This window comes from Urocitellus parryii, chromosome 1, assembly GCF_045843805.1.
Source record: "Urocitellus parryii isolate mUroPar1 chromosome 1, mUroPar1.hap1, whole genome shotgun sequence".
NCBI classification, from domain to species: Eukaryota; Metazoa; Chordata; class Mammalia; order Rodentia; family Sciuridae; genus Urocitellus; species Urocitellus parryii.
This window is the reverse complement of record NC_135531.1, coordinates 253,946,374-253,970,448: the sequence shown is the minus strand read 5'-3', so window position 1 is coordinate 253,970,448 and position 24,075 is coordinate 253,946,374. Positions and strand designations below refer to the sequence as shown.

The following is a 24,075-nucleotide window of genomic DNA, read 5'->3' as shown; positions in this document are numbered from 1 at the left end:
TTCTTTTAGGTATAAGTACTTCCTAGAGAGTAGCAAATGACTATTAATCCCTCAGCCTTGTGGGTTACTGAAAGCATTCAAAAAAGCTGGCAAAGATTCAGGACCTAGTCTCTTCACCCTGAGCGCCGCAAGTCCAGAAAGTTCAGAATTTCTCAGTGAAGCAAAAGTCTCGCTTAAAAAAATACTTCTGACTTTGACAAACAATGTGAACTTTGGTAAGGAACAATATTTCCTGCTCCATTTTTCTTCATCTGTAAAATAAATGGAAACTTAATTACAGCTGTTTTGTGATAGGAAATAAGCATTGTTTTCCTAGGAACTTTGAAATCTTGGATGCGAGTTGCTCCATAGTAGAATGGCAGAAGGTGGAATGTGGTCCATGTAGGGGGATCAATGGAACATGCCTCACCCTTTAGCATCCAATGGAGGTCATAAAGGGAAAGGGAGAAGGGTAGTAGGTATAACTGCTGTGACAACACAGTCTTCCAAGCCTTTCAAAAGTACCTCCTTTTGGTATATATCTAAATCTACAAGTTACAAGGTGGTACATTACAAATTTTGAGCACAATCAAATTGAGTGTGGAAATTTTAGTGCACAATCAAGTTGCGCCTGAAAAAGTCAAGTAGAATTGAGTTTGCCTAAATAAATCAGGTGTAATTGCATTGGCTAACTGGATTGCACTCAGCGCTGGACCATTTCCAAAATGAGGGGCACACAGCCAAAAAGGCATGGCTCAATTGGGCTTGAAATTTTCACAGAACAAGAAATTGTTCACAGTACAGAAAAATAAGGCTGGAAATCTGATTATTGAAGCAGGTTAGTTAGAGCCACTAAGTTATCTGATAGCCCTTATGTTCTTTATAATGAACCCAATTTCCAATGGTTCTCAAATTTGAGTGAGCATCATAATCACCTGGAGGACTTATTAAAACACATCTCTCAGTCCTACCTCCAGAGCTTCTGATTCAGCAGGTCAGGAGGGAAACTTCAGTAGGGCTGTAGAGAAACTAAGAATCCATAATGTCTATCCGGTTTCCAATTGATACTAATATTGCTGATCTGAGACCACACTTTGAGAACCACTATTCTAACAAATCATTGTAGCTTAAATTGAAGCATTTAAAAGAAACTTTAAAATATCTTTAAACATTTAAATAAATACCTGTAATACTTTTAAATAGAAAGTAGTGATATTGCTTTTCTGTCTTTACAAGTAAACTGTACAACTAGATTGTGCAAATGTCTTCATATCTGAAACCACCTACATCATGATTTACGTTCAAAACTAACCTAACCCATATTGTCTTATGAAGCTATAAGTAGAGATCACTCTCAGAAATCTGAGGAAATCCCTGTAGATTTGGTTGAAAATAATCATATACAGGATACGTAAGACACTAAATGCAGATTGTGTGTGTGTGTGTGTGTGTGTGTGTGTGTGTGTGTGTGTGTGTATAGGCAGTAACAGCCTCTTTAGCAATTCCTTTCCCACTTTCTTTATACTATTGGTTTTAGTGATGTGTGGCTTTCATTCGGTCAGTCAACAAAAGTTTACTGACCATATTCATGCTCCAGGCATAGGAAATGACAAGAGTGAACATTATTTGGTACTTACTGTATGTTAGCATCTGTGTTCAGTAATTCTTATAGTGACTCTACAAAGTATGTAGACATTGAAAGATTGGGTAAGTCTTTAAAACTCCAAAGCAGGGCTTCACATCCAGGCCACAAGGTCTCATCTGCTATTTCTCTATAGTTCTTAGGTTGAATGGAAAGATTTTAATATTATGTGATTCAGAGGCATTGTAAGGGGGATTTTGAATATAGATGGAAAACTAAATATGGCTCCATTAGCCAGAAGTGGAGGCTCAAGGAAGCTTTGCCCAAACAATGAGTCTGCTGATAGATACACTAAGGAGTTATGATGTGAAAGGGAGGGAGATTGGAGTCTTAGGCAGAGGCAAGGCTCATTGCAAACGTTTGGCAAGGAGGTGGCACTGGAAATATTCAAACAGATAGGTTTGGAATGGCTAGAGAGGAGAGAGAGAGAGAGAGAGAGAGAGAGAGAGAGAGAGAGAGAGAGAGAGAAAATGCTAGGATCCATGGGATCCATGAAAGAAACAAAATTCTAAGATAAAAATAATTGCTTTCTTTTCCAAATCAGCCTGTGCTTCTGTTAATGACATTACTAGTCCTGTGAACTCAAATTTTTGCAGTCATTAAAATTTCTCATTCCATCATTCCCACATCTATTAGTTGCCAAAACCAAAGTTTTCTAACCCCATTCCAAACAGATAGGAAAACCTAACCTTTGCATTGACTTTCTCTCGTTCAGAGAAGCAGTGTAGATAATAGTAACAAGGAACATTTGTTGAATCCCATACTATGCAGCCTTTTCTAAAAATTTATATACATCTTATTTAATCCTACCAAGTCTCTTGGGTGAACACTAATCTGATCCCCGTGTTTGGAATGACAAATGGAAGCTCAGGGAGGTACCATTATCAAGGCCATTCAGTAAATAAGGATAGAGCCAAGATTCAACCCAAGTCTGACTGATTCCAGATCCCAAGCTGATAACCAGCACCCCCTAGTGAATAACAATAAGCTTTTAGCAAGCATCCCAACATCTCTTTGCCCCATCAAATTTATTACAAATAGTACTATTTCTCATGTTAGCTCCTTGCTCAGTAATCTATCCAAGGGGGCTGCTCATCATCTCCTTGATATATTTTATACTTTTCAATCTCTGAATAATTAAAGATCATTTTTATTTGTTTCCCACTTTTAGTTTTGCATTTTGAAATCCTAGTAAATCATTAAGGTCCTTCCCAAATGCTGTTATATTGATGAAAGCTTTCTTGGTCCCTGACATACATGATGTTTCTGTAACATCTTATTTGTATAACAATCTCATCACTCTTCTATATGGGCTAGAAGCTGCTTGAGGATAGGTACACATTTTATTCAACTCAGGAGTTTGTGTTAGAGATCCTTGAGTAAGATTCAGTACATGCCAGTTGAATGAAAATGCAGTAAGAAGCAAATGGGAGTTATTGTAGGGAGAAGGCAAAATGGAAACTATCATAGTAAAAATTCTAAAATCTATAGAACTGTGTTACCAAATTCACAAATTATAGTGATGCATATTGTGTGTGTGTGTTTCCATAATTACTAAAATTGAAAACCATAACCCTTGCACTTTGGTTTAGGTAGAAAAATCAATCTGAAATTATCCTTCAATTTCTGCTACTTCGCCACAAATAGCTACTATAATATTCATTCTTCCTTAAGTATCTTGGTTAATTAAGCATGGAATCATTTGAATCAAATAGCCAAAGGGAATAAAATAATATATCAGTTCAATGAGGTTCATCTAAGATTTCAAGCCAAAATTCTTCCATGATTTATGATGTTAAATAATTTGACATTTAAAGGTGCAAATTTCTTTACTTAATAATAAGGTAATGTAAATGTTGAAGAAGGTGGGACCATATCTCATTGCCACAGTGGTCACAGGGACAGGTAAATATGGTAGCGTTTGAATACACTAAACTCGGCAACGATTAAGGGCATCTCCATACACATGTGCCTCATTTTTCCTTAGCAAAAGCAATGTTCCTAAGTGAAGGCCAAATCAGCATGACAAACATACCTAACTTTTGGTTCTCCATCATACCAGGCAGGAGAAATGTTCTTACTTGAAATATAGTTAATCCCACTCACAGAGGCCAGCATTTAATAGCAGGCAAACTTGGCAGGTAGAAATTATAAATACATTTGAAATTTTCTCAGCTCGTTTTACCCACCAGGGGTTGCTGTGATTTTCAGGATAATTTAAAGATAAGGCAGCAGGTCAGAAAATGAAACATTAAAGAGGTTAACAAAGAAATGACAGAATATTTTCCTTCCCAACATAAATGAAAGAAGACAGACACATGCATGCACATGAGGATGCATGGCAAATAACTCTCTTCTCTTTCTCTCTCTCTCTCAAAAAGAATGAAGGCATGAAATTAACAGAAAACCTTTTTAGTTGTTCAGGATAATTTCTAAATGGAAAAATGGCCTTAGATGACTCTGTATAAGATGAAAAGAATTTCAGGCATCAGGGATAGAAAAGGACTGGTAGGCCACATCTCTCACAGAACAGACTCAATACACGACTGAGAAGTAACATCAAGTTCATTTCAAGTGGAGACCAAACACAGTGGTTTCACCTTCTGATTCTGTTACCAACACTAATCTCAAAGTACCTTCCGCAAAATCATCCCTTATATGAACACCTCTTCAATAAAGTCTCAACCTGTCAAGGGGGTGAGGACTTCAAAGGATCTTCTAGCCTGGGATTCTAGAAAAACTACCTTTGAAGCACAGTTCTTTTGGTAAAGAAACATACTAAAAACAGCTAAATCATATTGATGTTCTTATATAAATTGCTCTCATTTGATTCTCCAGCCCAGCCTGATACAGATGAAAAGGTGGTTAGCTAAATGTGCTGCTAAACTTATACTGCTGACAGATTGCTCAGGAGGAAGGACAGGGACCTGCAAATATAAGTTCAGCACAGTTCTCCTAGGTGGCAGGTCAGGAGACTGACCAGGAAATGGACGCTAAAGCCTTTGGAATGACAGAGGGTCACATCCGAGAGACAATACTATTTTGAGACTTCCTGTATGACTGCTGACCACATGCTCCAGTAGCTGTTAAGCATTGAGACTTTACAAGAAGCTAATGATAGCAAGGAAGTGAGGAAGATTTAGTTGCTGGAAAACAGGCAGGGTAATGCTGTTCAGATGGTATAGAGCTCATGAAATAGCAAGGTTAAAACAAAAAGGGAAAGGACAGTTTCTCTGAACAGGAAAACAATAAACACAGTTTGTTTTCCTCAAAGGAGATAGAATGAGACAAAAGCAGGAAATGCTGTCCTTCCTTCATCCTGCCACATTTTCAATGGAAAGTCAAGTATGTGCATCAATCATGATAAGAGAGAAGAGACCAAAGTGATACCATCTTCCCTTTTTCAAAAGGAAAACAAAGAGATGCATCACATAACATTTCGTTCCTCATTTTGTTCTTTCAGAGTCCAGTGCATGCCACACCTAGAAGTAATTCCCACTGAAAGAGTCCTGTCCATGCAAACATGACCTCTCTTTAAACTTTCAGTATAGTTCTTGCTTCTTGGCATTCACATCAGGCATTTGGGCTGAAAAAAAAAAAAGTACTATTCTTTATTTATCCAACACAAAGACTTTGGGTCCACATGAGTCAGGTACTTATAAGCCTCAAAGGCAAACCCTCCCTTTTTTTTTTTTTTTTTTCTGTGATGACAGAAAGTATTCCTCAAATTTCTACAGTGGACAGTCAAATATTTTTGAGTGTAGATATAGTCCAGAAAGTTCTAAGAGAATGAATACTAATCACATGCTTTTCATTTTTTTGAAACTAAAAACAAGGAGTACAAATAAGTTATTTGTGTTCATAATATCATACTTGCACAATTAATTTAATGACTCCCTGGTGGGCTCAGCCTATGAGGTCATTTATGGGATAGAAATCAAATTTCATGAAATTTTATTAAAGAAAAGTGAAATAATATACGCAGGCTGCCTCACTTACAAAAGGTAAAAGTGGTAGGTTATAAAGAATTTGTTTGACATTCAGTATTTTGGATCCCAGAATAGATTTTTTAAAAATTAAATAAAGAAAACAAGTGTTCAAAAAATAGTAATTATTCCTAGGGAAGCCTGTATAAATCTATTCACTTCATAATATATCTAAAGGATAGTATTATGTTCACATTACAGTGACAGTGGTAACGTTCTAGAAAAAATAATTATAGCTAGTGGTATTAAAAACTTATAATTAGCCACAGATGATAAGAGCTTTACATGTATTTGTTCTTTTAATCCTTACAACAAATTTATATTCCTTATATAGATTAGGAAGCTGAGCCTCAGAATGATTTTGTGCCCTGCTCTCAATCACACAGCTAAATGGTAGATACAGAAGTTGAGGTCTAGGAGTTGAAGTCCAGTGACAATGTTAAATGTTAGGAGACCTAGGCCTGTAGTCCCAGCTCAATGTGGGAGACTGGGTGGGTTTTTCAACTACTCTACTCCTTTGCTTACTCACTGCAAAATTAGTTGGACTTACTGATTTTTACAACTCCCTTTAGTGTAAAAATTCTATTATTCCATTGGCTAACTTCCAGATATACTTGTCTTTAATAGAAAATGCATTTAATGAATAACAACCTAGAATAAGATCGATCAGCATCCCTCCCCCTTTACCTGGGGGAGTGAGAAGAAGAAATTAGCGATGGAGTCAGGAATTCTAGAGATCATACAAGAGAACTGTCAGAACCACCAGATGTGGACCTGGGGTGGGGGCTCCTGAGGGTTTGCATTAGAACTCTGTCGTTAGGTTCTCTTGCCTGCATAAGGGCTGGCTGAAATGTTTCTCTTTCTATGAAGGGCTTTGTTCCTTTCAGAAACATAGTTCAACAGAATGAACACTCAAAACTTCTTTCCTTTCTCTCCTATCTCTGAAATAAAGACACAATCCCACTGAGGTTTTCTCTGAGTTTTTATCTTTAGCAAATAAAGGTCTGAATAAGAAGTGAAAGGACTTCCTACTCTATGTACACGCTGCCCCCTTTCTTATCATTTCTTTTCACTTTCACCCTGGTAGAAAAGGCCCAAGGTCTTTGAATAAACAAAGTTGAAAGAAAAACCATCTGTAATTCAGAGGGAAAAAACCGAGGACTTAAGCTTCTGCAGCATTTCTTGGGAGGAGAAAGGAGCTTGAGCAAGATGAGATTCTGCCTTCCAAAATGGTTGGGTGCAGAGAAAACAAGAAGAGGAAAGGAGCTGGGTTCCCTGATGCACACCTGTAATCCCAGCAGCTCAGGAGGCTGAGGCAGGGGGATTGTGAGTTCAAAGCCAGCCTCAGCAAAAGTGAGGTGCTAAGCAACTCGGTGAGTCCCTGTCTCTAAATAAAATACAAAATAGGGCTGGTCATGTGGTTCAGTGGTCAAGTGCCCCTGAGTTCAATCCCTAGTTCCCCAAAAAAAGAAGAGAAAAGGAGGTGAACAGTTTGTCTTTATGACTTACACCACTCACTCTTCTTGCTTTCTGTTTGACTACAGTTCTTCCCAGCACATACAGTGGGGCAAGGGGGACGATGAACAAGAGCATGGGAAAGACAGGGAAGGAGCAGCGGAATCCAAGTACAGATTGATATCTTAGAGGTTGTTTAGACTTATTTAACTTTCCTGATGGGAGAATGTTTATTATAGAGCACTCTTGACAGATGGTAAGGCAGGCCATGTTTGAATATTCTAAGTAACACTTTTTGTTCTTATACAGTCTGATAGTTGGAAAGTTCTTACAACATTATCTCCTTCCAGCCATTTGCTTTGGGACAAGTTCAAAGAGAGTAGGAAAAGAGTCTTCATTATTTTTGCATGCCCCAAGTCTCTAACTTTGCACCAACCAGATACACTGTTTGTTAGATATTCGGTGAAAATTATCATGTCTTCTAAACTTTCTCTTTTTTAAGTTAAATAGCCTCATTAACTCTCCCAAGGAACCCTCACTGTTCTGATGAACAAACTCTAGGGACTGACTATGTTACCTATATGTGCCTATGTCATCTCTTACACAGATTCAAAGAAAATCAAATTTAAAAAAACAAGGAGTAATTTAAAGTCCCTTTATCACATCTGCTTTCCTTTGTTGTTAGCCACAAACTCCCTTTTGAATTTTCTATAGCCTTCTTTTAAAAAATGGTATTTCAGTAAATAAACAATACGAATTCATTGTAATACATATACAAGAAAATTAAAATTTCTCATAGCCTCAGCATTTTGGGTACATCTCTTCCCAATTATATTGTTATAGTTTTTAATGTAATCTGATCATTCTGCATGTATAATTGTATACAATTTTATTTTTTACTTAACATTATATCATATCTTCTCATGCCATTAACAACTCCTCAATGAGCCCGTTTATTATATTTCATTGGAGAAATATCTAGTTATTATCTAACCAATACCTTACGGCTATATAGCACCAAATATATCACTGTTTTGTATAGGACTTTGGGGAAAAAAATCAATGTACATGAATTTTTTCCATATCTTTGATCATCAATTCAGGAAAGATTACTAAAAGTGTAGTTTCTAGGTCAAAGGGTATACATTTTTTATGAAGACTTAAAATTTTCTTCCTCAAGATGCCTTTCCCAGTCCTTGAGACCTGTAGTGTTAATCTTAACATGCTGTGGTTCTCCTTCTTAATTTTCATTTCCATTTTGAAGACTGGCTTCTAATTCTGTTTTTTTTTTTTTTTTTTTTTCAGACTGGATACTTCATGAAAGAGGGGCAAGGAACTATTTTGTTTTATGTAGGTCTTAGCCCACAGCATATATATTTTATTTAATTAGTTTGATTTTGTTGAATAGTTATCATTAAACGTGTTTGAATCTGTATACCCAAAGCATTGTTTATGTATACCCAATTCCTTGCAACGATACCTAAAAAAAAAAATGTGATACTCCAAAGGAATAAATACTCAAATTCAACTTTGGTATAAATGAGTCCTGTAACTTAGAACTAGGTAGTGAACTACTGTGAATTCAACGAGTGTGTTAAGATCTTCATTGAAAATTCAGTGAGACTGAGCTCTGAACATTACCAGTTCTCGGGGCAGAAAATTTCCTTCTTGGCGAGCGATGACCAGAGAGGCTGTCTCTCCCTGCTTGGTGCTCCTTAGCATAGCCACAAGCTCTTCCTGAGTTCGTCCAGTGACATCTCTGCCATTTACCTAATGAATAAAATCATATGAATAGTCACAATTACATTTTCTGACCATCATTATGATGATGCTGAACAAACTCAGTCAGTCATTAGTAACAGCAATTTTTTCTAAGCCATCACATTCTTCGGAGGGGAAAATCAAATTGACAGGTACCAGAGATTGACTTGTCAATTAGGTGGAAAGTAGATTTCAAATGCTTACTTGGAACCATTTTCTACCCAATAGAACAAGAAGAAATGAACTATTATTACATGGCCAATTCCTCTGGCAATATAAGTATTTCTTATATAATTCTAAAATGCTCTTATGTCCAGAAAATCATAGTCAGAAGATTGTCATAAGTTATTGGAAATTCTAATTTGGAGCTATGTTAGTCATTTGGTGCATCTTCCTCATGATCTAGAACTACATCTAGATCTAAAGCTAGTCTTGATTTCATGCCCTAAAAGAGTGAAAATAAACCATCCAGTTTTACTAAAGATGATTTCTTAAGAGGTAAATACATCAGCAACATAGGATTAACAAGAATATGATGCTATTAAAAAATGAATGAAAAAAAAGACTTTCAGATATTCCAAATAATTATCTATGTTAAAACCCATTTAGCTGTTTCTATTACTAGCTGTGTATACCAGGTTATGAAAATTTGGACAATGCATAGTTCAACCTGAGAAACACCCTACCCCTTAAAAGTTAAAAAAAAAAAAAAGAAAACACTATTGCAAAGGCTTGGGTGTGACTGAAATTCTTTGACCTCACTGAATATATGATGAACTGTTGGAGTTAATGCAAATTCTTCAAGAACCCTAAGAAGTAAGAAAGAGAAGATATGGAAAAGTCTTCGTTATTATTTGACCCCATATCACTGATCTCACTGGGGACTTAACATTAAGTTAGGCTGCTCATTAACTAGTTTCATAATTAGAGTCCTTATCTTGTCTACAAGTAATAAATTTTAATGTATTTTATATTCAAAATGAAATGCTAGTGTACAGTTAGCCTTCCATATCCATGGATTTCATTAGAATCTGTGGATTCAATGAATCTCAGATTTAAAAAAAATATTTAAAAAAATCTCTGATATGAGAATGGGAAGTTATAGTCCATGTATGTATAATATGTCAAAATATATTCTACCGTCATGTGTAAAGAGAACAAATTAAAAAAAAAAACTTTAAAAATTCCTTGTATATGCATTGAACATGTACAGATTTTAAAATGCCATTATTCCTTAAAAAATATGGTATAATTGTCATTTTCACAGTTTTTATATGGTATTAGGTATTATAAGTTATCTAGAAATGATTTAAAGTATACAGGAGGGTGGTGTCCAGATTATGAACCATTTTACATAAGGGACCTGAGCATCTGCAGAATGTATTAATCTTGCAGAGTGGTCCTGAAACCAATCTGCCAGGGAAACTGTGAGCGACAGCTATATATGTTCATGTATTTATTTATTTACTAATATTTTATCAAAGATATTAATTTAAATCCTTACCTCCAAAATTCTGTCTCCTGACTGTAGCCGGCCATCTTTTATTGCTGCTCCCTTTGGCAAAATATTTTTTACAAAGATGGGACCAGGACCATGAATGGAAGAATCTCTGGTAACCACAGTGAAACCAAGTCCTTCAGGGCCTAGCGTAGAAGACCAGAAAAGTGAACAGTCACTTTCAGCATACGTAATATTATATTCAATCTTACAGTAAAAATCTGCCTAATTTAGACTAATGTAGAATAAGTAAAATATTTACATTCCAGGAGGTTTAAAATATGCTTCAGTTCCTCTGGTTTCAAATAAAATTATGGTTTCTGACAGGCCATGATGGTATCAAAGTGAATATGGTGCCCTATATATATGTGTTACACTTTTGTTTATTCAGGTTTGGGAAGAAATGCACATGTTGTCCATATGCCTGAGATGGGTTCCTCAGTAAACCATAACCTGACTGCATGATTTCCTGGGAAGGAAAGGGTGATTTGACCTGAATTTGGTCAGTTTCTCAGTCAGCTGGCCCATCTGTGGCTCACCCGTCTGTTTGTGTCCTGAACCTGTATAAGCCAAACGTCTCAGGTCCTGTCAGCAAGAAACCTGATGCACCTCCTTATTCTCTCACATCTCTAATTTCTCCCTTCCAGTGTATTTTTCACTCTCTGAGGGATGCTCAGCTGTCTCTGCCATAAAGAACTGTTACTTCAATTGCATTGCTTCTCCAAGCTTCCATCACCAATGTTCCACCACTAGGGATAGGATAAATGTCCTCCACAGGCCTGCTTGTAAGAGGCTTGGTCCCTAGGTTATGCCACTGTTGGGAGGAGGTTAGACACAGTGGAAAGAAGTTAAATCATTAGTGGTTTGCTCTAGCAGTGGGTACTGGGACCCTTCTCTTTCTCTCTCTTTGCTTCCTGGCCACCATGAAGTAAGAAGCTTGCTCCGTGACATAGTCCCATCATAATATACTGCTGTCACAGACTCAAAAGCACCTGAACAATCAACCATGGACTGAAACCTTCAGAACTGTAAGCCTAAATAAACCTTTCCTCTTTTTAACTTTGTTATCTCAGGTATTTTATTATAGTAATAAAAAGCTAACCAACACATCGACCAATGACAATACCCAATTATTCTTCCTATTATCAATTTAATTTAGCCTTGACACTTCCCACCAATTGTTTTCTGAAATTAATTCCCCTTGGTTTTAATGTTTTTATTTTCTGATTATTATCCTACCTCTGTGATCATATAACATCTGTCACTAGTACATACCCTTGTCTTCCCACATGAACACAAATGTTTCCCAAGGCTCTATTTAGGATGAATTTGTCCCATGGCTTTGGCCAGCTACTGGATCCTATATTATCTCCCTATAGGAAAGACTAAGATCCCCTTGGCCCTAATCTCTCCTTTTGATATCCGTTTTCTAGATATCACTATATGCATTTCAAACTTCACTGTGTACTTCCTTCTCTAATTCAGATTCTGATCTTTTCCAATAGCCTCACCTACTTAAAATTCTAGTTTCTATCAATGACATCTCCATTATGCAAGTTGCCCTGAGAACATCAGCAACGATTGTAATTTCTCTTCCTTCCTTCCTAGAGTCTTTCATCTATTAAGGAATATGTATTATATTTCTGCATTTAGACACAGGCAACACATCCTGTACTGATCCTTTATTGTCTGTTTTTTTCATTAGTATATCTATTTGATTCTAGATTAATCTTCCCAAAGTATACCTGTGATGTCATATTCTTTATTTTTACATTCAAGTCTTTCTTATAGATTTTTTTTTAATATTTATTTTTTTCAGTTTTCGGTGGACACATCTTTTTTTTTTAATTTTTTTTTTTTTTTTTTTTTATGTGGTGCTAAGGATCGAACCCAGCGCCTCACGCATGCCAGGCAAACGTGTTACTGCTTCAGCCACATCCCCAGCCCTCTTATAGATTTTTAAAGTGATTCTATGACTCATATTTATGTCCTCAAAGAACCTAACTTCACATATTACGCATAGCTGGATTATTTGTACATAGATTACAACAGATGCATTTAAATAAAAAAGCTTAATTGCTGAGCAATTAAGGATCTATGCTTCTTATTCAATACATTTTATTTCCAGTATAGGATTCTTATAAGTGAATAAAAGTTTTATCAGAGACTCTTTTAAGAACAACTAAAGATACATATTTTGAAATACACTTGTAGGTATTCTAAAATTACCTTGTAACCACTAAATTCTCTATTAATTCAGAAAAGAATCTATAAGATCTTGGTTCCTTTTGAATTGTCTTGAAAAACAAAGGATTTTAGAAAGTTGTAATGGGGAAAGGAAATATTAGACAAAAGTTTCAAAATGAACAAGAAACATAATAGCCCATGAACACCTTATGTGTGGATATGTGTATATAGTATTTCATAAGTACACATGGGTATACATGATCTAGTCTCACTGATTTGTGCTTGTAATAGATAGAAAAATTTAAAAGAATGAAGAAAGATTATACATGTGCTCAAAATTAGGTATGTTTTAAAACAGTGTTTGTAATGCTGAATCAGTGAAATTAATAATCATATATTTGCTTTCTGAAGAGTCAACTTTTTGCTTATATAAAATTGTTCTAAGGAACCAGAGACCATATCTTTGTTGGACTTGTCCTAAAGGATGCTTTAAAACATTACTAATTGTGCTTGAAACTGGGACAACTGGATTTTAGTTCCTATTTAGTGTTAAGTTAGAATACAATATTGCTTGGCCTCAATCAAGTTTGCAACGATTCTTTCCCACTCTCCAACATGTCTTTATTGTTTCCTTGTTTCAAATAATCTATACTCTGTAGAAGAGAAGAAAGTATTACAATTTCAAGAAATTTAAGTTACCTAAGTATACACTTAAATCTATTCTTTGATACAATTAAATAAAGGGAGAATTAACTAAATTAGGCTTAATGCATTTCTCTTAACCAATTTTACATGTTACAATAATAGAATGCTATTAAGCATAATTTAATAATTACCTTTCTTTAGGTCAATCTTAATTTTCTTTGCATTTTTCTTGCTGCCAAACCCCATGAGAGGGGAGAGTGAGGGAGATGAAGATTTTCTTCCTAGTCTTGGTACTCGGGGACTCTTGTTTTGTTGCAGAGAAGGTGATGCATCTGCTTCAGGACTATTTGTTCCTGTGAGATTTACTGTCTTTACTCCAGATTTCCCATGGACAGGAGGAGGTGCTTTTGTTCTCAAAACTCCATCATTGCTACTAAAAATGTTAAGAGGTCCAATGACTGATTTTTCATACTGCTCACGGTTTTGAGGTGGAAGCACGTGAAGGAGCACATCTGGGGATTTCATTGCCTGGCGGAAGACATCTTGTGCCCTTGAAAAAGTCAGTAAATGTGTCATGATACAGTGGCTAGCAGCTACCTTCCACAGTACTCCAGCACAGAGGCAACCAGGCTCCGCACAGGAGCTCAGGCACAAGACACTGTCCATATTACTACCAGTATGACTGTGCTACCTAAACATCAGAGTTTACCACTACTACCTGCCCACTGGGCTACACGTGCAGGATGACCATGCATAATTTTCTCATTGACTCTTCTTTACAACCACCAAGGTATATATAATTAATTCTCATTTTGCAAACTCAAATTGAGGCTCAGAGAGACTAAGTAACTTATCCAAAGACCCACATTTTTGTAAAGTGTTTCTAAATCTGAAAGTCTAACCAGCATTAATTACTGAAGAACATATAAAAAGGTAAACTTTGATTTTAAGTGAAAAAAATCATTTGGTATTTTTGATCAGATAATTAATAGGTTATTTTTTGCTTGATTGCAAATCAATTTCTCCTTCATAATAACTCCAGACTGATTTTTTTTGACCTTTGTTTTCCATTTCTATAAAACAGGGATGATCATGTCTGTCTTGCATACCTATCAAGTCCTTGAAAATGCATTGTGGCATATCAAACAAGACCATTATTAATAATTATTACAATATTATCTATCATTTTGTTGAACAAAATGGAGTGTTTTAAGGCTTCATTTCTTTCACCATTTAAGCAGTTGATGACTAATTCCCCTAAGTACCCCCCATCTCTCTCTCTTCCTCTCTCTCTCTCTCTCTCTCTCTCTCTCTCTCACACACACACACACACACTGTTGATAACTAATGCCCAGAGAAAAGATGTATTATGAACAGTTGGGTCAGAAACAAGAGAGGTTGCTTACTATTACTATGGAGTATCAGTACTGATTTCCTCATGAAATCTCAGCACAGTGCCAACATATATTTAAAAACATATGTGTAGTATCAGGGTGCTATATATTCTTATTCTAGTGGACAGGAAATTACTCCCATAAAATTTTCACATTTGGAGAGATGACTTCTTGAGAGAGAGCATTTTAATTTTTGTTTTTTGCTTATATTATTCACTGAATCCTCATAGACATTTCTCACAGATTCTTTGGTTTAAGGCAGACGGCTTACATCAAGCCAGTTAATTAATAAGCTGAACTAACAGTCTGTGAAAAGAGCTATTAAATATCAATCTAACTGACCCACATCCCAAGAAAAACAAACCCCCTCCATCGATGCCCCAGCAAGACAACCAAGCAGGAAAACTTCCTCCATTCTGTGGCTTAATGTTCCTGGAGATGTCTGGGACCCATGTGGGCCACCTTTGAGTGTGCTAAGACATAAAACGCATTCCAAAATGCATGTCTGGAGGTCATTTAAAGGGAAATGACCAGAAATTCTACCTCTGATTTTGATCATAATGAGTTCAGTAATGATTATAACCATTCTAGGGGGATGATAAAGCAAATAAAACAATGGAAAAATGCTTACTGAGCAAAAGTTTTGTCTACCAGATCCACATTGTTGATTTTTACAATGCATTCATTTTCGTGAAAGAGTCCCTCCCGTTTGCACCTGCTGTTTTCTTCAATGCCTCGGATGAAGAGTCCTAGGATCCTAAATGCAAAATTTAGGTTGAAATAGAATTACTGAATAACAATATGCTCATTATTTCTCCACTTGCAACTATTCAGAAATTAGTATTGATTTCTATTTATGAAATAAATTATGCTTTCTATTCAGGCAATTGTTATTTAAATCCTTCATCCAAAACCACGTACACACATAAACTCAGTAAAAGAAAAGATCCTTCAAGGCAAATATACATAAACATTAATTCAGAGAACATTAATCTAGGACCCCATTTCTCATGCTTGTGGCAAACTTAGAAAGGCCAATATGGCTCAGTGGAGTTGAGGACAGCAAAGACTTGTGGTTTGGGGAAGCACTTCACAATTGACCATAAGGAGTAAGCCCAATTTAAGGCTGAGATTGGCAGCATGATGCTATGTAATGGGAGGGAATTAGGAATTCATGGTGGCTCTTTGCAATTTTACTGCGTCTACCACTAATTTGCATTTTAAGAAGTAAACAAATATTTAAGCTTAGATCCTATTACTCTGAAGGAAGATCAGCCCATTGGTTACTATAGTGAACCAAATAGGCATTGGGTGTTTTCTCTGTTCTCAAGATAGAGTATGAGATAAGGTTGTAGAGCAGGGCCAGGTGAATTGGTGAATATCTTAGAGTCCAATAGAAGTGGAGATATTGATAAACTCAGAGGCAACATAGGGTTTGAGAGTTAACACTGGATAGGAGGCCAGTGTGACCTAGAGGGGCTTTGAATAGACCTAATCTGATGGAGTTGGTATGGAACACCCACCACCCACTGTTTGCTGATGAACGCTGGGCTTTGGGGAGAGTAGTCTGAAATTTCAAAAGGGAAGAGGCGAGATTTAGAGAGGATACCTAGAACTCCTGGGACTTTGTGTTTCTGACTAAGAGTCAGAAGGTGAATGGATAGAAAAGAAGGAAAGGAAGAAGAAAACTATAGCAATAAGAATTACATTTTATATGTAATTGTCCCTTGCTATTCATGGGGGTTTGATTTCAGGATCATCATCCTTGGGCGCCAAAATCTGTGAATGTTCAATGGCAAAGTATTTGCATTCTCCTGTAATTAAATCATTCTAGATGACTTATAATTTATATAATTAACTGTTGTACTGTACTGTGTAGGCAATAATGGCAAGAAGAAAAGTCTGTACCCGTTTAGTACAGATGTACTTTAATTTCTCCAAATATTTTTGATCCACAGGCAATCTGCTGTGGATGAGGAACCTATAGATAAAGAGGGCCGACTGTACTTGGTTACATTTATAAAACCCAAACTAAAACCAATAACGAGAAATTGAACTTGTATCTATTTTTGCTATTAATCATTTGGGAGATATTCCTTCCTTGGTGGTATAGAGGGTCTTAGTTGTATCCTACAGTCAGAAAGACGGATCTATCCTCTAAGAGGATTTTCCTGGCTGTGGAAAAACTGCCATTTCCATGTGCCTTGTTCCCGCTTTCCCACTCAGTCACTCTCTTTTGTATAGGACCCTGTGTGCTATTACATAGTCCCTTTGCATTAAATTTCAAATCTAAATAAAATATGAGCACATTTTATGTGTGAATAATAGGGTCAGCCATGGAAAAAGGGCAGCCTATAATGAAAGTCCAGGAGAAAGCAATCCTCCTGCTTAGAGTAGCCACAGAGCTGAGCCTCTGCCTCCAGGCCTCCATTCATTTAATGAGCTCATATCATCTCAAGACGTCAAAAGGCAAGGCACATGCAGTGATATTTAAGTCTTCAAAAATGTTAAATGAATACAGTATGCTGCTGCAGGAGAGAACAGCAAATAGTCACACCACCTACCGCAAGGCAGACTCAGGGTCACAGGGACCAGTATGGGGCCGGGGTGTGTGCTTCATTTCCTAGTTCCAGCAGGTTTGTAAATTAAACATATTCTGTGTTACCATCATAATATTAAAAATTGAACTATTGGACGTGTAAAAATGAAGAAACAGATCATAATTGGTTTTTTCCCCTAAATTAAACAAACCTTCTAGTTCACATTTTGGATTTTTTGTTATGGTGGATTCACAATAACATGATCCATTAGGAGGCTCACATGTGGTTATAAACTAGTTTATGTAAGTGAGATTTTTTTTTTTAACAAGCATTCAAGTCTTCCTTTAATTTAATTCAGTACATCATCAGTCATGTAATGTTACTCCCTAGGATTTAATCTCACATTTTGGGAGATGAATTAATTCTTTCAGGCCACTGGGTTGCAATTTAGCTAGCATATTACAGCTGGAGTGTGCTATGTGAACCTCACTGATCTAAATAACCTAACTTTCCATGAAAAATTTATTGACAGAATAAGCCCCACTGTAAAACCCATGTGTCAGAGGGAATTTCGGTAAAACGTAAAGCGGACTGATTTTTATTAGTTTGGTCCCTGGCAACAAAATACTCCTGCCCTTTCTATTCCATGGAAGGGGTAGATCCCCTCCAGTATGATGTCATCCAGACCACTATGAGAAGGCTCAGAGAATCATGTCTCATTACCCTCCACGCTCCAGACTGGTGGGCTGTGGTAGCTGTCTCATTTGGGATCAAAACTCACAGGATTTAAAGATTAACGCTGTCGAGGAATTATAGGCTGAGACTAACCAGTTAATTTGCATTAATGAGCAGTGATCAAGGATGCTGAAATCCACAGCCCCACAGAATTAAAAAAGTAACAATTGCTTCTTGCTCATCAAATAACCATTTAGGCACCACCGTTTTCTCCCTGCCCCTCTCCTGCCCTTCCACTGTATCCCAAGGCCTCGTCACCCTGCCAGCTTCGCGTTCTGTCTGAATGTCTTCTCTTCTCCCCTCTTCCCCAACACTCCTCCTCCTCAGTCATCTTTAGGTACCTTTACTGTAAAATGGAGCTTATTGTGTCATCTTTTTTGAAAAAAAAAATAGATTTCATGTTTTTAACTCTAAAAAAAAATAGCACAGATTCATTTTTTTAAACAAATAAAGTTAAATTGCTCTTTTTTTGCAAGGATTTAGTGCTGCTTTGTGTTTGTTTTTCTATTGAGAAGGCAAATGGCCCTCAAGACAAGCAGCAATAAACATCCCTGTGCTAAGGTATCAAAACAGTTCAAACTTAGGTTTCATATTCAACAACAGGTGTGACAGTAGTTTTTCTAAATGAAAAAGAAAATACTTTGGAGGCAAAGCCAATTACAGTAGTCTTAATAAAGAATTAGATGTAAATTCTAATTTAAAATAATGACACAAGCCAATAAATGGAAGGAAATTAAGAGCTAAGTCTGCCACTATGACCTTAACGAAGCCCCGGTGCTCACACAGTGAAACCATATGGCATTATGAAGTCAGACACTTGTCTGACATGCTGTCTACATGCAGTGGCATCTAGACACATGGGTTGAGTTAAGTGTGCTATTTCAGCCTGCACTCATTACTTCTTAAATTTTATTGGCTCATGTCTCCACTTCCATATTATTTTTAATGTTTTTTAATTAAATTTCCTTTCTATAATACTAGTGGATAGCAAAAAATAATAGAACTATTTCTCTAACTTACTTAACAGTTGACCATGAACTTATAATGAATCAAGCTTTTTTATTTTAGCCAAAACAATCAAAATACTGATTGATAATTTATGCATTCATACATTGTGGGTTTTACAAGAAGCTTTTGCATTTTTTAAAGTGATTTAATCCCCATAACCTTGATGTGAAGTAGGTATTCACAAGAGACAAGTTTGGGGGACTTTGTTGAAGGTCATATAAAATGAACACTGGGATTAATTCCAATTCTTCTGAATCCAACTGCAATACTCTTTCTAGTATTCTACCAGGCTTATGCTAGGAATCAGAACCAGAAAGAAGAAGGGAGGAAATCGATACATTCTAGTATGTTTTCCTTATTTGAAGTGAGATAGTTGATTTTTTTTTTCTTTTGTCTGTAAGGCCAGCTTGTTTCTCAAACTATTGGAAATGAAGTATGGTGACTGTCACATTGTATATTTTCTCATTTTTGGAAATTGGGAAGATCTTGTGTTCTATTCCAGCTTCATTAAACTAAAGGGCCTGGTAATTTAAGCACTCTGGTGTTTTCCACAAGACTCAACGAATACCTTTCTGCCAGAAGCCATTAGAATTTCTCATTTCATGAGAAATGAGTAAATACCCACCCTGTCTATCAAAAACAACCTCAGTTTGTCCTGTGCCACAACCCATAACATTTATAAACATGCTTATTAACACATACAGGAAACTAGACAGTAAGAGCCACTAGCTTTCTGGTTCACTTCTTTTGAGGAAACATTCATTCCAGCAAGAGCTTGGCATCAGATGTTATTTGCAAAAAGGAAAAAAGGGTGATGACTTTGCAATTACAGGTAGCAGATGGTTACCTGCTGAATATGGTGCCAACCAAAATATCATGGCTGAGTCTGTTTTTCCTGCTAGAGGGCAGACAGAATGGAGTAAACATTCAGGACTAGTAAATTAATACTACATAATCTTTTGGGAAAATTTAGTTCTAGAAAGAGCAATGGAGTAAGGATGAGTCCGAAGATCTGGGTTTTGTGTGAGAAGCAGTGGACCCTTCTTGTGACTGACATCCCAAGCTAAAATAAATCATTCTACCTTTTGATGGTGCATTCAAGAAAATCCATTTAGTAAAGTCATTAAAACATCATGTAACCAAGAAACTTATTTTCCTTTAAGTTTCTGGCAATCATTGTCAAATTAATCTTGTGCTAAAGGCGGTCATCTTATTGGAAAGTGACATAATACAGGAAACTAGGTCCATAAGTTTGTTATAGTAGTGATAATATTAGGTCCAGGGCATACACTTTCATTTCTGTCAACAAAACAAATTTTATATTCAGTTAGATAGATGTGGCTTCCAAGAAATGCTGACAGGCTCTAAACTGCCATTTACCAGTATGGGCTTAGTAATATAATGTATTTGAAATTCTGAAAGAATGTAGTAAATTATTTTTAATGTTCTAAATGTTATTTCAGAAAAAAATAAATAGCAGGAGGTCATTTTTCTTCTATAGCAAAATCATCATATACATATATATATATATGTACCTATATATGTATGATATCTGATGTAGCTACTAGAATATTGAATGTTTATTATTCTTAGCTCTATATGCCTGAGGAATAGGAGGAAATATAAATTAGAAATTACCTTCACTTGTTGAAGTGTGTCTTTTAAAATTAAAAATTTTCAATAGCTATATATATATATATTTTTTTTTAAAATATTTATTTCTTTTCAGTTATTGGCGGACACAACATCTTTGTTTGTACGTGGTGCTGAGGATCGAACCTGGGCCGCGCGCATGCCAGGCGAGCGCACTACCGCTTGATCCACATCCCCAGCCCCTCAATAGCTATATTTGTTTAACAATATATTAAAACCTTTGTCAATGATTCTGTTTACTATGTGCTGCTGACAAGAATATTTTTTAAAAAAGCATTATAATTAATTCAAATAGAGAAATTGCAAGGGACATTTTTTTTTTTCCTTTTTCATTACATCTTAGAAGTAAATGATTTAGCTTTGCCTCTAATGCATCTGAGGCTAACAAAAGTATATATTGAGGTGTTTATGTGAATAACAGAAATTCACACTTGGTCCTTTTCTGAAGAATGACTGGAAAAGTGGGCTCCTCAGGGTTTCCATTAATTAGTGTGAGCTTCTGAAACCAGGAAATCATCTTACCTTCCACTCAGAGATGAAAAGAAGGGCACCACATGTATTCCCAAGGGGCCTCCTTCCCCAGAAATCTCCACCGTTCTTGTCATATCACTGGGGCAGGAAAACACAGAAGCACGGATGAATCTCTGCTGAAAATCAGATGGGGCACTTCAACCCCTGCCCCCGCCCCCAGGACCATAGCAACTACTGTACCAGTCCAGGCAAAGCCAAAGGAGTACATGATTTCCAGGTATGTTCAGAAGATTCATTAAAAAAATTTAAAAGACGGTGATTTCTTATTTTTACCACTAGAAGAGGAACAATCGAAATGACAAAAATAACTTCCCATTTAAACTGCATCAATCAATATATTTAAAAAGTGATACACAAAAATGAAATTTCTTTCCAATAAGACTCACTTGAAAATTACTGTAAAACACATGGAAGTAAATGTATCTATGCTTAAGCAAAAAGTTAGCTCCCCTGCAAAAACAGAGTAAAAACTGAAATAAAATATTTATTAGAAAAAAACACAGAATTACATTTTATAATGACTGTGAAGCTACTGTTGATAATACATTTGGGCATGTTTAAAGAAACATAAATCAAAACTTAAACTTGTATCAGCTGTATTCAATGAAACAATTCCAAATTTTCACATGCTAGTTTATTTATTTAATTTTTTATGGTAGAAAAAGAGGTTGCAAAACCGGGAGAAAATGTATTATAGAAAGAAATAGAAAAGCTGACCTGCCTAACCTAGCCCAGATTAAGAAAAGGATGAGATAGAAACATTAATGGGTAGTGTGTATGACTCCAATATAGAAGGCACTGGGCGCTTTTGAGTAATAAAGACTGGAACTAACAAGTTTTTATAAAGATGAAAAATAATAACTGTGAACAATTATCGGCTCTTTTAATCCCAGAGAGAGAAAATAAAATTGCTAGAGGAAAATGATAAAGTTGAAGCAAACATCCCCTTTATGGAAATTGTAAGCAGGTTTCTATTGTTTTCTATTTACATGAAAATGACCTGAAACTATATGTCAAATTAAGAGCTACAGCTGCGACAAATGCTTTTCTGTTCCAAATTGAAAATGGTGGAATTCTGGCTCCTTGCTGCAAAGTTGAGAATAGCATTAAGAAAGTAAAATACCTGCTGAATTCACTAAGCCCAAAGTATTCCTTAAATGATCTGAAATCTAAAGTAAATACATGAAATATATTCTCATCAATGAATGAGGCCTACTTTTAATGTGTTTTCCTTGCAAGCCTATTATCAAGAAGAAAAAGCATATCAGTTTCCAGCATTTGTGGAAGATGATGGAATTTCAAATCTGATAATAAATTTCTAATGGGTTTTGTTCAGGTATTACTGACATACATAAAAACGTGTTCAGTCAAGCAAGTTATATCAGATGCCTGGAATAAAAGTTAAAAACAAAACAAATCTTAAGAATAATATAGGATGAAATGTTTCTTCTTTATATAGGTGATGATATGAATATTTATAGAATATATGTACATGGACAGTCATATACAGGCATACATTTTAAGTCCTGAGTATAAAATGCATGGTGGACAAAAAAAGTTGTTTAGATTTTAATGGACCAGAGTAATAATTTTTATAGAATAATATATTTATAGTGCACTTTTAGTCATGTGAAGAAGACTACACCCAAAGCATTTACATTCTAAGTTTAAAAAAGACTAAACTCTTTTTAAAAAATATTTTTTAGTTGTAAATGGAATTTTATTTATTTATTTATTTATTTGTTTGTTTGTTTGTTTGTTTATTTATTTATTTATTTATTTGCAGTGCTAAGGATCAAATCCAGGGCCTCACATATGCCAGGCAAGTGTTCTACCACTAAGCCACAACTCCAGCCCAAGATTAAAGTCTTATTTAACCATTAAAACAATATTATCTTGAACTTCATAATGCATTTTTGTAGTTTTAGCATAACAAAAATCTCCCCTGGTAAATGTATCAAGTATCCACATGGTAATACATTGCATCAATATGTAATACATAGAGGTTTTCAAATGTAATGTTTAGACCAATGTAGTCCTCAAGGTTTTACTGCAAGAATTTCTAGGATGGCTTTTATAGATGATGGCGTTTATGAATTGTCTTTTTTTTTCTATTTTACAAAAAAAACGAAACCAAACCAAACCAAAACAACAACAACAAAACCCAAAACCCAAACCAAACAAATTATTCTCCTGGCTGCGGAAATAGCTCAGTTGGTAGATAGCTTCCCTGGCATGCACAAGGCTGTGGGTTCAATCCCCAGCACCCCACAAAAACAAAAAAACCCTCCCATAAAATATGATAAATTCTATATATCATACTGATACTTACTTTTTCTTATTTTCTTTCTTTCTTTCTTTTTTTTTTTTTTTTTTTTTTTTTTTACTTAGGATTAAATGCTGTAACACTCAACCACTGAGCTATATCCCCAGCCTTTTAAAAAATTTCTTATTTGGAGACAGTCTTTCTAAGTTGCCCAGGCTGCATTGAACTTGCTATAATTTCCCAAGTATCTGGGGTTACAGGTGTGCAATGCCACACTGGACATTGATATCTATTTTTAGCAATTGTCAATCCTGTATTTTTACATTCAGTTAATAAAGTAAATATTATAATTTGATTAAGTAATCAGTCTTGTTTTAAAATGCTAAAATGTTTGGGAGAATGCTATTTTTAAGGTTCATTTTTATTTTATAAAATTCCCCTTTTTAATATTTCAGAGTAAACATTTAAATTACTATTACACACAATAATCACCATTCTCTGGCTATAAAGATTTTTGACAACTTAGATTACTATCACAAAAATGTTACAATAGCACTAAAAAATATTTGGCTTCCATTTATAGGCTGCAATATGCAAATACTTATAAAAACTTAAGTCTGTTTATTAACAAGCATTGCAAATTTTACATAGATCATGTCTCAGCATATTTCTTTATCAAATGCTATCCATTATCTCAAAATGGAAATAATGACATTTGAAAAAGGATTTCTCATAGACAGGTTCAAACATTATATATATATATATATATATATATATATATATATATATATATAT

At 35.5% G+C, this 24,075-nt stretch overlaps 1 protein-coding gene across 2 annotated transcripts in view; it reads right to left on the bottom strand.

Moving 5' to 3' along the window:
• The window catches only part of Pard3b (par-3 family cell polarity regulator beta), a 986,773-nt gene that overhangs the window by 448,274 nt on the left and 514,424 nt on the right, over positions 1–24,075 (bottom strand). For both annotated transcript variants that reach the window (XM_077803361.1, XM_077803362.1), the window contains 5 exons: positions 21,006–21,092; positions 15,179–15,304; positions 13,345–13,703; positions 10,328–10,467; positions 8,704–8,832 (listed from right to left, as the gene is read on the bottom strand). In XM_077803361.1, the coding sequence (XP_077659487.1) occupies positions 8,704–8,832; positions 10,328–10,467; positions 13,345–13,703; positions 15,179–15,304; positions 21,006–21,092 (841 nt within the window). The remainder of the gene's footprint in view (positions 1–8,703; positions 8,833–10,327; positions 10,468–13,344; positions 13,704–15,178; positions 15,305–21,005; positions 21,093–24,075) is intronic.